General features: G+C 35.2%; 1 protein-coding gene across 2 annotated transcripts; it reads left to right on the top strand.

Moving 5' to 3' along the window:
• Nucleotides 1-2,964: 2,964 nt before the first annotated feature.
• Nucleotides 2,965-14,755, top strand: LOC129264307 (uncharacterized). 2 transcript variants are annotated; one of them, XM_054902159.2, is made up of 8 exons: nt 2,965-3,117; nt 6,273-6,369; nt 7,690-7,885; nt 8,754-8,872; nt 9,991-10,158; nt 11,428-11,553; nt 12,198-12,335; nt 13,069-14,755. In XM_054902159.2, exons 1-8 carry the CDS (start codon nt 3,032-3,034, stop codon nt 13,195-13,197), a joined length of 1,059 nt encoding a protein of 352 aa, XP_054758134.2. In that variant the 5' UTR covers nt 2,965-3,031; the 3' UTR covers nt 13,198-14,755. The 2 variants fall into 2 exon arrangements, with proteins under 2 accessions (XP_054758134.2, XP_063959003.1); XM_064102933.1 differs by having other exon boundaries at nt 2,966-3,117; nt 9,997-10,158.

The raw sequence follows: 14,755 nt of genomic DNA, 5'->3' as shown, positions 1-14,755 counted from the left end.
TCGTACTTTGAAACATCGGATATTTTAAGACATGCGCCGGAAGGATTATCTTCGCCCTGCATTACCGACTTCCTCTGTTTTGCGCTAAAGATGTTCAAAGGGGAAATTCACCCAGAGAAAAAGTTTATTGTAAAAAAAGCAGAAAAATAATTAAAAATAGTGGTGAAGTTTTGAGGGAAATCCATCAAAATTATCAGAATTCTATATTTTTGTATTTGTAACGTCATAATCATGCGACCATGCAGCTTCGCATGTATCGTGAATTTAAAAAAAATCAATTTAATTTAATTTTCTCACAAAAAATGAAAATGTTTTTTTTTGTGCCTTCAGTATATCAACAGGGAAAATATTTCACACCTGCTCCTAAAAGAAGAAAATGTTTAGTCATCATGAGCTATTTAAAAAAAATAAAAAATTATGCATTTTATTTTGCATAACATATGGGGCGTTTTGATAAATCCCATTTAGCTTCCGCGTTTCGCGCGACAAAGGATAATGGAAATATTCTTATGCATTTTTGCACTTACCGCCCCCCTCAAAATTTAGAAATTATGGCTATGCTGCGGTTGAACTTTAGAAAAGGGGACAGGAGTCAATTAAGGATATGTTATGAAGTGCACGTAAGTATGCCTCACGTTTGCTTTATATGCCAAATGAAGCATGTCAACACTTACAGAGCGCGTTCTCTAGGGGAAATGTACAGGGAGGGGGAGTCCCTCCCCATTTCCGCGCGAAGCGCGAAGTTTTCGATGTCTTATCAAATTCAAATCAGAAGAAGACATCTCTTGCGTCTCTAGTACCCTTATAAATTCATCTTCAATTGGCTTGCTGTGTTAAAAAAATTGTTTAGGAAATAATTTATGAGCGCCCTTACAATGGGAAAAGATTGAGCAATTTGTAACAATTCCTGTGCAGCGATATAGAATAAAGTTTCATCGTATACACTTGTGCATATAGCACGGCTTAAAATGCCTGTCCCTTTGAGCAGATACAGGGAGTGGCGGTAGTGTTTACCCGCAATGCAATTAAAAAAATATATACTTTTCATACTTTACACCAACGTGTATACTTTATTTATGGAAAGAAATACAAGAGTCCCATAGGAAAAAGGGAGTAGAAGAAAGTTGTGGGAAACGAATTAAGGGAAAAGGCAATTTCAATATTTTTTGCCGCGCAGAGCGCGGAATAAAAATTTTGTGTGAGAGAAGAACGTCTCGTTTAGGGTTTTATTCATTTGCCAAAAGGGAAGGATAAACAATAAAGCTATACCCTTCTTTCCTTTTTCTCTTCGCTTTTTCTTTTTCTCCTCCCCTTTTTTTCTTTTTGAGGAAGTTTTTTTGGGAGGCGACCGCCCCCCTGCATGCCATAATGCACGTAATACGGATCGGCCAATCTGACATCAACCATCTTAATTCGTATCAGATAAGTAAAAGTTTTAACAAACGGTTTGAACTTCGAACGGTAAACGATAATAAAATAACTCTTTAATTAGGCTAATGGATGCATCTGTTCACATTAACGGGACAGAACTTCACAGAAGTATCCCCATATTCCGATACGGGTGTAGGATTGGAGCTAATTCCTCATTTCTTTCTCTGTCATCTCCATACTAGTTTTACTAGTATATGTCTAAGCATATTTTCAGTAACAGCCCTGGTTTTAATTTTTGTGACACACCTACTTGACTTTATAAATCCTAGTAGGTACCTTAAAAAAGGAAATAGAAAAGAAAAAAAAAGAAGAAGAAAAAAAAAAGAAATAAATAAATATTTGAATTTTACTTTTTAGTAGGGTCCATGGATAAACTCCTCTTATAGATGTATGGCACCTAGTCTAATGTGGTTTGTTTCGTCTCTGTTATATTTTAAAACTATATTCCCCCCCAAAAAAAAAAAAAGAGGATAATTTTTTCGTTTCTCTGACACAGTCCATTCCATTCCATCCCTTGGTTTTATTTGGCAATAAGTCATGATTGACTATTTTTGCCACACACTATATAATACTGTAAACACTGTATAATTTTTATTAAGTATTATTATTAATTTTTATTGTGTTTTTATTTCTTTTATATTCATTCCTTTTTTCTATTAAAGAATTTTTTTTTAAATACATACGAAACAAAAAAAACCTGAGGAATAAGATATTAGCAAACAATATGGGGGTTACATCCCGAAAACGATAAGGTTGTTGATCGAAGATCTATGAGATATTGTATAAAAGAAAACACTCTAACAAGAGGGGATAACGTTTTAACAAGTTTTTAGGTACTTTGAATTCTCAGTGTACCAAGCATCATTTGTGATAAATTCAGCATTTTTTTTTATATAGATGAGTTACAATTCCAATAATCTCAGTGGCCTAAGATATATTTTCTGGGGTTATATTGACCCGTAAAGTAAAGAACGTAGAGAGAGAGAGAGAGGATTTCTGTGATCAAGAAGTGATAAGATAGAAAAAACTGATTTGAAATGACTGAAAGAGAGACAGGCAAAGAAAGAAGAGCCCCCTCCCACACCCGTACCAGAGTTACGGGGTTACAACTGTCCCGTCGTTGGATTCAGATCCATCAACATCTTGAGGTTTGATCTTTCCAGGGGACAAACGCCTTTAACCTACCTATACATGGAAAATAAAAAGGGGGCCCTTATGGGAGGAAGCTCTTCCTCCTCTTTGTGACTCTGAGTCAGTCGATTGACACTTGCCTTATAGGAGAAAGAGCCTTCAACATGAAGTCCAGCAAATACAAAAAGAGGGGAAGTGTCAATACACTTGGATGGTTATTTTATTATTTTAATTTTGTTTCAATTATTTTTTTTCATAACTATTAAGTTATTCTAGCTTCTCTCCCTCTTTTGCAAAGAAAGAAAGAAAGAAAGAAACCCCAGCAACATACAAGGAGATGTCTTTTTCTTTTTCTGAGAGTCAAAGCTTTGGTTGTTTGTTTGCTTTTTTTTAACACCACTAGTCTTATTTTCAGGCACAACTAGCAAGATTTTTTCGGAAGTGCCGCGACATCTAAGAGAGCTAGAAAATGCCTTTCAAAATTGAAATACAACCCCTTTGGAATCTTCAAGTGAAGGAAAGCTTCAACACACTCCTGGTCGGGCGTACGTTTAGGTAAATAGAAATACGATTTATTTTCAAGTTCTAAATGTGAACATATAACGAAGTCCGGATTTGTAACGTGTGCCCCACATACTGCGGTAGGTGTAAGCTGTAACGTTAAACCGGACCGATACAGAGTATCTCACTAGATGAAAAGACTATGGACTGCAACTGCAAGTCTGCAACTGTACGATGGCGACGCGACGGGGATGCAAGTTTGCTGCATAGTGCAAGGCCACAACTATGGTCTATGCGGCTGCCAGCTCCGACTCCGAGATGAAAACTCAGAAATGGAAAGGAAAATGAGCTATAAGTATAAAGTATGAGTATGACTCATGAGAGGGGGGGGGGGGGGGGGGGTGATGATGATGATGTTGTTGTTGTTGTTGTTTTAGCTTATACGGCGCGTGTCATTCAGTAGTGAATATTTGCGCCAGCATAATTTGCGGTAATTTTATTTATAACTTTTCTGTACTTGAATCAATTCAGTAAAAAGGAAGGTAGAGCGCTGCATTATTCGCGCAATTTTGGAGGATCACAACAGACTGTCATCACAAATCACTTAACCTCTTTAGATGTATTATCTGGCCAAGCCCGGATCGGTACATTGATCAGGTTTCTCAGCTACTGCATGATGCGCATGCGTAGCCTTAGGCCCCCCCAATACCAGTCAAGGCTGTGTGATGTCTGTTGACGAAATGATCTCCTTCATCCGATTTTCGAAAATCAAAGTTAGTACAAATGGTTAGGTTCGAGACAAAACAAACGTTCTGAGTCTTGTGCAATTATCGTGCATTGGGTTAATTTTCACATCTCATAGTTTGTTCAATAAATCAGATATTTACAAATTGATAAGATCATACAAAAGACATAATATGTGTAATGCATTCATATCAACACGTATATAATTATTTTTCCCCAACATGGGTTTATAAGAGTCATCAAACATGAGATTCATACATGAATGGAACTAAATACAACGTTCAATTATTTCAATTAACAATATGTTAAAACGACTCGAATATACTATGTGAATCTTTGGGTCCTTCTTACGAAGGATACCAAGGCTTTTTGATGCGAGTACTCTGCTGAATTGAGAATTCTCTTTATATCCAATTCACTTTTATTTATTTCAAGTAAGAGCTTTTCCCTTTCTTGTGAGTATTCGGGACATTTTGTGAGATAGTGGAGAGTTGTTTCCGGCACAGCACAGAATGAGCATAGACCTGTTTCGTGGTTGTTAACAAGCCGTCTATTCTCGTTAAGATCAATATTGTTCATTCGGAGACAATGTAAAATAGATGTGCTATATCTCTGGTTTAGAACACATTTGAAAGTTTTCGAAACTGATTTTTGAATGTCCTTCAAAGGGGATAATGTTTCATCCCATTTTTTTTGCCATACTTGTGTAAAGTACATTTTAAGAATGCAGTTTGATTCATGCTTACTAATTTTGTTATTTACATCAATTTGGCTGTGCCGTAAACCTTTTTTGGCTGCGATATCCGCCACCTCATTGTTCCTGATATCACAATGACTTGGGATCCATTCAAAATACACTGTTATTCCTTTATTATACAATTGTGTATACATTAACAGAATTTCATTCACAAAGTTAGTTTCTTTTTTAGTTTTGATTGCCTCTAGTGCGCTGAGTGAATCACAAAACACTACCGCTCCTGTATAAAGACTGGGTAATTGGTTCAACCAATTTAATGCTAGTATAATCGCTGCAAGCTCTGATCTATAAGACGATGTATTATCTTGGAGTCTCATTGAATATATATATTTGTAATAGGGTACATGAAATGCTGCTGCTGCTTTTCCAGTTTCAGGAGACTTCGAACCATCAGTGAAGATTTGTAAGAAGTTATACCACTTCTTGTGTATTAATTCAAGACTTGTTTGTTTCTGGAATGTTAAATTGTCACTTTTCGATATATAATCCGATATCTCCATGGATATTATTGGTGACCGATAATGCCAAAAAGGTATAAAAGTATACGAGTACATATCCTCAATTTCATATTGGAGAGGCTCGGGTAATTTCGATATTCTTTCCCCGAAAGGCTTCCTCGTGTTCTTGTCAGAGTAAAACTGAAACTGAAACTGAAACTGATGATGACTGATGTCAGATAGCCTTGTTCATAGAATGAGTGGATGATGGTGATTGAATAATGATGATGATAATTGACATTAAAAATTGATTCAAATTATTTGGTGATGATTGATGATGCATGATGAATGATGGTGGGGGATTAATAATTATGTCTTGATCATAATTAATATGATTATGATCAATGATAACTTCATATTTGTCATATTGGCATTGTTGATAAGTGGAACTTAGTCATGTCAATAGAAGGTAATGATCATTAATGTTGGAGAGAGCAACATATATACATGTGAAACTTTTTGCGCACCTGGTTGAAATCATGAATACAAATTATTCAGCTATGGTAACAATCATGATATTAATTCTAACAGAATCAAATAAAGTAACCATAAAGTGTTTGCATTACAGTACTATTATCGCCTAAATGATTCTATCAATACTGACATTTTCATAATTCCTCATTATGCAATAATGTCTTTAATGATGAAATGAAATAGATATTTTTAGTAATGATAAATTAATTTCCAAGAGCAGATGGTTATGTCTATCATACTCTGGTTCATTACTCGGTAATGAGCAAAATAAGAAAGGGATGCTATCAGTAAAACAGGCCATAATTTAACTTTTAAGATGTACTTGTATATTAAAACATGAACATGCTTATTTAGGTGGGCAGTATTCAGTATATTTTCAGCCTTAATCGGTTTTCTTATAGGTTTTTTCACAATAGTTGGCTTTATCACACTATGCAGCAACTTGCCACAATTACAATGAAAGAAAAATCACCTTGATCTTCAAAACTGTTCTCAGAGTTATTGCTAATTCTGGATTGAACTATATGGAAATGGAGAAATTTAGGCATACCGGCTATACTACATGCATGTTATAATCAAAATACATGCTTTAATAAAGTTTAATGTTTTTGGTCAATCTAGGATACGGAAATGACAACTTGAAATTAGCGTTAATTTCTGAATGACATCCTTCGATAATTTCATACCACAATACACGTATGTAATGCTTATCTTTATTTTTCTCCTCCATCATAAAGACACAGCAACACTAGTCTACTACTTGGATCTGAAGATGGTGTCGTCAGAATGTACCACATGAATTCCTTACATTCTGCAGGAATCACTACTTCAAAGGTATGTTATTTTGCTATGTAACCACATGATGAATAAAAAGCCGATCATGTGAATAAATATAGGCCCGTATTTTGAACTAGATTTTGAAATAAATTCTGATCTGAAGTCATAGTTTAACTATGGATAGCAAATTGTGACATAAATCTATAACAGTATGGTTTGAAGATTCAACTTTTCAGCTCATTTGACACTCCTATCAGTCATAAATTTGAGGAAATAAGAATTAAAATTGTTTTTCTTCACCATTACAACACGGGGAAACACCAAAATAAACATTTGAAAAAGAGATTTAAATGAATTTCTGATATTTTTGGCTACCAATGTTTTAAGTTAAACAAGACTTCAGAAGGCAGGCCAATTGCTACACTTTATTTAACAAGAAGAAATTGAACGAGCTGTGAAGATGGAAATGCATTAGGCCAGGCAGCTGAGGGCACCAATGCCAGAGAGGGGGCTCAAATATAACCTTTCAAATGGCATGTAATTGATAATTTAAAATCAAATTTATAAGGAAATGGCACCACAGCCAGACTAGAAAGCACAAATTAACAGTGTTCCCAAATTTATTAAAAGAAAGAGGGTATTGTGGTCAGTAATATGGGCACCGATGGCCATAGTCTCTTGCTATTAAAATGCCTGGGATCGAATAAGTAAGTTTGCACTCAGTCACAGATCTTGAGGACAAGGGCAGATCCAGGATTTTCCAAAAGGGGGACACATTTTCCGCGAGGAAAATTTTTACAAGCAAAAAAAAAAGGGGAAAAAAAAGATGTCTTCACTTTCAAAAAGGTGGAGGGGCACACTTCTGTTTTAACAGCATTTCTACATCCACAAATTCTAATTGTGCCTCTCAAAAGGATCCACTAGTGCTTAAGGAGAGTATATTTGTTAATTATTTAAAGGAATCAATAGCATCACAAGACCAAGGTACTTTTCAAGAAAAGTTTTGTTAGTGATTGTCACTGATAGGACTAACTAATTTTAATATCTACTGCAAACCCTTGCACCTCACTGGCTGGGAGCAAATTAGAAAGTGAAAACCACTTAAAAATCTATTCATGAAACACTCCCAGAACTCTGCTACTAGAATATCATTTGTGGGCATAACTCTCTGACCCTAGTCTTCGCAAGTTGTGAGGATATATTTGCAAATATAAAAAAACATGTAGATGTATGGCCTGACATATTGGTCCACGTGCTTTTTCTTGCTCAGCTATATTGCAAGGGAAGACCATTACACATTTTGCTTCCAAGGCACAAGTGAATTAAATGTTAACTAAATCATTTGTGTTTCTTATCCTTACCAATTATTTTTTAAAGCCCAATTTGATCCTGGAGACGAAAGGAGGACCTATACAAGCAATGCACATCCACAACATTGCCAATTTTGGATCGTTGGAGCTGATCACGGCAGACTCGCGAGGAATGATCACCATTTTCAGCAAGCAGCAGATCCTTGACAGGAGGAGTGTATCGAACCATGGTCTGAACAGCTTACAGGTGGACAAAGATGCCGGTGAGTGCAGTATACAAATTCTTGTTGTGTTTATTATCCATTAGTACTAGTGGGGCATTGCACGAAACCTATGCTCAGGTGCAATTCAAGAGTCAGTCCCATCAAGCATGTGGGGTGTTGTATGAAATTTCAGTTGCAATTGAACACAAATTAACTACAAATGTGCATATATTCTGAGGAATTGCCCTTCATTGTTGACTTACGATTTTGTTGGAATTGAACATTAGTTTCTTGCAAAGAAGTCCCATTATACTAAAGGACCATCTCTCTATGAAGACTCCATATTCTGTTTCAGGTGATTAAAGGTTCTTTATATATTGGTGCTGTTCTTACAAACTTTAAGCCAATACAAATAAAGACAACTTTCGTTATTGAATCCTATAAAAGGAGTATTTATAATCAAGTTTCCTTGCTGTTTGATTTGAATATAGTATCAAAGATTTTATTTAAAACAAGTTTATGAATGATTTTAGCACTGTCTCTACAAATTTTCAATCCTTGTAAATCAAGTGATCCCATTTCTTCCTCTTTGAGAATGCATTTAAGTGATTTCCAAAGTTATGATTTATTTTCATCAAAACCCTTTCTAACTTGTGTCTTAAAGATAATATCCAAGTAGCTGTTCCATAGAACTGTTACATTACTTGTATCAGTGAGTGATAGGAACATACATATTCTAATATCCAAACTATACTGGTGTTACGATGATGGCACTAAATTTCCATATAACCCTGATCAAATTTGGACAAGTAATAGGTTAACTTTGCATTGGTATGATCAAGAACTTTAGTCTATAAATAGATATTGTTTTCAGTTTGTTTACCTAGTGTTACAAATGCTTCCTGACTTTCCTCCCATATTTTTGAAGCTGGTAATATAGAGATTGTTGCAGGAGATGTAGAGGGACAAGTGCATTCAGTTCTGCCCTTCTCAAATCTTTGGAAACTTAGACTTCCACAAACCAACAACAGATCTCCAAAAGATAAGGTAAGATTAATTATAATTATAAGTATTTATTTATTCATGTATTCATTTGTTGGTTTATTTATTTATTATTTATTCATTTATCCATTTATTTGTTTACTTATTTACATTTCATTTCCTGTATTTGTTTGTTTATTGATTTTTATTTTTCATTTAGTTAGTCTAATATATTTGTATTTATTTAAATGATTATTTTTATATTTATTTCTTATTATTTTATTCATATCTTTTACTTATTTATTTTTTGGGGGAAGGGTGGCTTTGATTGTAATGAAATGCCATTGTTTGGTTAGGTGTGCAGGCTTATTGATGTAAAATGTAATAGTATAAGAGCAAAACTCCGTGTTCACTTGTTTAGGCTAATTGTTGTTTAAAAGTTGTCTTATGAACAGACATTCCAATTGATAAAGTTGAAAGTTAAAACTCTGTACTTAATTTGAATGATCATATTGAAAATTTAGATATGTTAAATATTTCAACTACATATGGTGCATGGCAATATCAAAAAGAGTCTATGGGACCACATACATATTTATCATAATAAGTAACATGGCCATCTGAGGCCATTTGAAAGATATTTCACTAAACTAAATAGGTTCATTATTGCGGACTGAAATAATCGCTAGACCAATCACATAACGGATCAGTGCCCACCTTTTGTTCCCGCGTTCGTGCATACGGTCCTGGGGATTGGTATAAATAGACTTCGTTATCAAATAATTTTCGTCACTTGATAAAGAGTTGCAGCGGCACTCGAAAGCTCGTGAACTTGTAAGCTAGTGAACACTTTTTGCGAGAGTGATCACAAATTTCCTAGAAAGCTAGTGAACACTTTCTGCGAGAGTGATCACGAATTTCCTTGTTGACCATAGTAGATTGCGAGACAAATGAATACCCTCTAGCGATTATTTCACTATAATTGGAATTTTACTGGGTTGAAACTTGAAAGCCATAAATTGAATTTACAATATAATTGGCATTTTTTTCGTCCTAAAAGGTAAGGAATGCATTTTTCAAGCTCGCAACTTGTTTTTCACCCCAAATTCTTTTATGATCTATTGTTTTGTTCCTTTCTTTCAATCAAACTTCTGTTTTAATCATTTATTTTATCCTCAACTCAGCAACAGTCGTCTGAAGGGGTAGGTCAGCTTCTAGCAGCGAGGCTATACAGTAGTACTTCTGGCATTGCTACAAACTACATTCTTGCTTCGGATAGGGCAAAGAATCTTCACTTTATTCAACAGGGTGCTCTCGTACTTAGTTTACCAACGGGTACCTGTGTTAAAGCTGTAAGTTTCTGTTTCTTACTTCAATGCAATTGTGCATCTTTAATTTTCAAGCACTCTCCAATGGAAATGAAACCATATTCTCTCACTGTTTACTAAAATTTGAAAATGTTGTGAATGTATAATTCAGAAAGCAAAACATAAGAAATAGTTATCATAAATTGCATATGCTCTTTCAGAGTATCATTTCTTTTTAAATGTTTGCATCAGAATTTCATGATTTTGTTATTTTCATTCAATTTTGATGAATTTTTATTCACTATTTTGTTTTGCTAATGTTACTACCAGTATTAATTCAGTTTTGCTTATCTTTTTGATAACATGAAAATGTGATCATATTCATATACACCGTTTATTTGATTTTGTTACGATACTGCAACAAATAACAATGATTTGATTTCCTTTTTTTATTACAGGAAATAATTAACCATTAACTAAACAAATAAAAAATAATAATGATCTTACATCTCTCGAAGTGTCAGATGTGCAATCCAAAGTTATGATAGTCCTGTATTTAATCCAGATAAAATCCAAGTTGGTTGGTGAAGTTTCCTTAAATAAAAGTTCACAATGATGGCGATGGTGAAATTGATGTTGAAGCACGATGAATAACAAGAGTCACTGTAACACGTTGAAATGTCTGTGCAGATGATGTTGATGATGATTAACAGTCAATTTCAGCGATCCATTGGTCGAAAAGCATTCATTAAAACAGCTCGATGAGAACTGAGAATTCCTCTCTCAAAGTAACTGCAAACAGTTCATTGATGGCGTGCAAATAATTCAACAGAAGATAAATGTGGTATTCCAGTTGGAAATAAACTATGCTCTGACATAAAGTCTGGTGTGAAACTGAGTTCTGATCTGATATGATGATGTCCTTGAAGAAACTGCCAGCTTATATACAAATTATTCACTATTCTGGAAGCTTCTAGTATTGTCTACAAAAATAACATTCTGCCAATTTCTAGAACAGTCTAATTTTAGAAGACTCTTGAATGACCTCAGTGAAATTAACAATGTAAACAACAAGCTAATCCTATTGTCCTTTTCACTGCCACTAGGAGTCTATTGTCTATCTTAGTACATTCCAGAAATAACAAAGATTACTCTATCTCATTCGATAGCATGCCTAACAAAGCTTTACTGTGACATTCTGGAATATTCTCAATCATTATATGCTATGAATATCCTTAAAAAGCAAATAACTGAATAAATGAACGTAATTGCTCTTACAATTCGACTTATATATAACAATTTTTTTTCCCCTAGATGTGCAGTGGTCATTTCATGTCCCTCCCAGATGAAACTGACATCCCCGAGATGAAGAATGGAATAGACTATCAAGTCGCTCTGGGTGGAGAGGATGGAACAATATCTATCATGTCAAATTTCAAGGTATGGCCACCAATCTACACTTGCCATTCACCACCCAAGCGTAGAGCCTGTAATGATAAGGATCAATTGTTTAAATGGTGTGAACACTAAAATTCACCACCCTAGCAAAACTAGCATATCTATCTTTTGTTAGGTTTGTTTCTTATTAAAGTGGATAGCGCTATCCAGTGAATTCAATGTATGATATGATGCATACTGTCAAAATATCATTATTATTGGTATCAATATTACATAAACATCTAGAAACTGAGGGTTGATATCTTACTTACTCAGATAGTCAGATTGTTTTTTTAGTGCATATAATTTTCAATGTAATTGTTTTTTTATGATCCTAAGTGTACATGTATAGATGTAATGAATTAATCTTGTGCTATGTCAGAACTGGCTGAAATGTCTAGGGCCCCGTTGCATGAAAGTTACCATTATGGTAACTTTGCCATCCAATGGTATCTTTCATGGAATCCTTGATTTTCATTGGCTGATGAGCACTGTTACCATGGTAGTTACATTGGATAGCAAAGTCACCATAAAAAAACTTTTCTGCAACGGGACCCGGGTTTGACATCCCTGTATCAATCCAGAATTGTTGTTGTACTGCTTTTCCAAGTCACTCTAATTTGATCACAATTTTTTTTATTTGTCAGTTATCCGAGCTGCAGTATGCTAATGTGCATTTACCAATCACCCAGATGCTACGTCTTCCCTCAGTTCAGAACGATGGAAAGGACTCCCTCTTGTGTTCAGGGCATTTTAACTCTGTTTTCCTCTATCATTCAGCAGTTGTAAGTATGAAATAAACTGATTCATCTACAAAATGCCTCTGCTTTTAATCACTTTAGAGAATACCCATCTGTGGAATTGCCAATGCCAGGTCGTCAATATCGATTTTATATCTGTGGAATTTTTTTTTCTGTATTGAGGCATTGAGGCTCTTTCAGTCAGTGTTCTTATATGCATACAGGTTAAGACCATACAGAGGCCGATTTGTATAGAGTAAACTTAACCCAGGATTTAAATCAATCCTAAAGATAGGTTGCCTTACCTGAAAGATATTGAAATTTTAAGCCTGTTTGGTAAACCATTGACTTTTTGGTCCCAATACCGCTGATCCAGACCAGTCCTGGGCTTAGTTGTAAAATTTTGAGTTTATGAATGGAGCAGGCTAAAATAGCCTGTGCCAGACCTGGGCTATTTTGCTGCTGCTTTTATCAGCGCCAGACCAGCACCAGGTCTGCATGCCCAAGTTTTTTTATGGGTAATTGTTAAAGTAGCACGGCTCTGCTATACTAGTAGTTACTGAGCACAATTTTTATTGTGCGGACTATATTAAGCGCAGGCTTGGTGCGGACCAAAAATTACGAGTTAATGAAAGCAGTATAAATAAGCTAATTTGACATTTTAAAAATCAGTAGAATAAAAAAGTGTACATTTAGGTTTGATTCTTCCTAAACCTCACTCGACAGAGTTGCACTTTATGTATTGTATTATTGACACATTCTACTTCTTTTATTTCAGTGCCTTGCCAAATACCAGACATCTGACTGGGTGATAGCCATGTCTCTCTCAGAGGTTGATAAGGAAGGAAAACAAGAAGTCGTGATTGGTTGCAGAGACAAACAGATTACAGCTATTAAGGTCACATGATGCAAAAGCAGCATTGTGATTGGCCAGGGTGATTGCAGTCAAGTCCCAGGGCCCAGAGAAGTTGAATGTTGAGACATTTTTGGTAATCGGTTGGAGAGACAAAAAGATTACAGCTTTCAAGGTTACATGATGCAGGAGCAACATTGTGATTGGCTAGGATAATTGTAATCAAGCCATTTGGCCAAGAGATGTTGGATATTAAGACAGAGGCCTTGGGACTGAGGTCTATTTGCTGCACCACCATTGACTGTAAAGGTGTGAAGTGCCAAAGCAATACCATTAGGTCTGGATGTTGAGACTACAGGACTGAGAATCAAAGATGGTTGTGGAATGTTCTGGTTTGGACTGAGCTAAAATCTGGTGATTAATGAGGAAGTACCACTCAGTACTCACGTACAGGATTGTTAGAGCAGCGAGGTCTGAAATGTTAAAACCAAGTGAATGATTACAGCAGGCAAATTATTGTGACAGAAAGTCTTTAAAATCATGGTTACTCAAACATCATAGATGTAGGTCTATCAAGTTCTGACATGGTAAAATGTAAACCAATCACCATGAATGACTCTAGACCAAAATGCATGTACACTGAAAAATCACCTGGGCACATTAATACATTACCGTAATATTAATTGCCTGGTAAAGACCCATCTATCTGACGGCATGCCATTCATTCTTATTTGCTAATTACTTGGTAATTGGAACTTCTGAAGATTTCCATGTTGTGGAAGGAAAGGGAAGTGGTTTCATTGTACACCGTGCAACTTTCATTAGCATATGTTGGTCCTGAAAAGGACCACCCAAACTCTGTCTTTCGACAAGTGTGTTCTTGTCGTCTTCAGGAGAATGAGCAAAAAGTTGTAAAAGCATGCTATATATGTACTCTGTAAGGGTGCCGTATGCACGTTGCATTGCCAGGTACATGGCTTTGATCGAGCTGTGCATTAATCTTGATGAAAATCATTTGTCCATTTATCCAAAGGGGTACAGAAAACCATCTTTTGGGCAAGAAAGTTGGGATTTAACCCCAAAACATATTTTTCATAATGATATAGTTTTGTACTTGAAATTGTTAGGGTGGCATGTGGGATTTGATATAGTTTCTTACTCCGGAATGTCGATGGGAGAGTTTATTTAGACTTTGCAGTAGCTAATAAAAAAATGTGGTGTAATCAGATTCTGCCTGGAATGGACTGAGGATCCTATTTCATTAAACTTCTTTTCAATGTCAATTTACAAAGTACTATTATGAGATATTGGAATTGTGTAATTTGATTGACTAAGAGTGAATTTGTTTCCAAAACATTGGCATTATTTATTAGCACATTTGATGAATCAGTGCCTTAAATTAATTTTGTCAAGTTCTCTCCTGTTCTAGCACATTTTCTGATGACTTCACTGTTCAATAAAACTATGATATTGAAAAAAATCATTTGAAGGAGTATATTTAATGTTAACATTGGATTTTGATGTTATTTTTCAGGGTAGGATCTCTTGTGAATGTACATCATTTCCACTGATAATCTAAACATATAAGATCAAATAAATCTGAATAAAACTA

The sequence above is a fragment of the Lytechinus pictus genome, chromosome 7 (assembly GCF_037042905.1).
Source record: "Lytechinus pictus isolate F3 Inbred chromosome 7, Lp3.0, whole genome shotgun sequence".
Taxonomy (NCBI): Eukaryota; Metazoa; Echinodermata; class Echinoidea; order Temnopleuroida; family Toxopneustidae; genus Lytechinus; species Lytechinus pictus.
The sequence above is the reverse complement of the archived record's forward strand: the minus strand, read 5'-3'. Positions and strand labels throughout refer to the sequence as shown.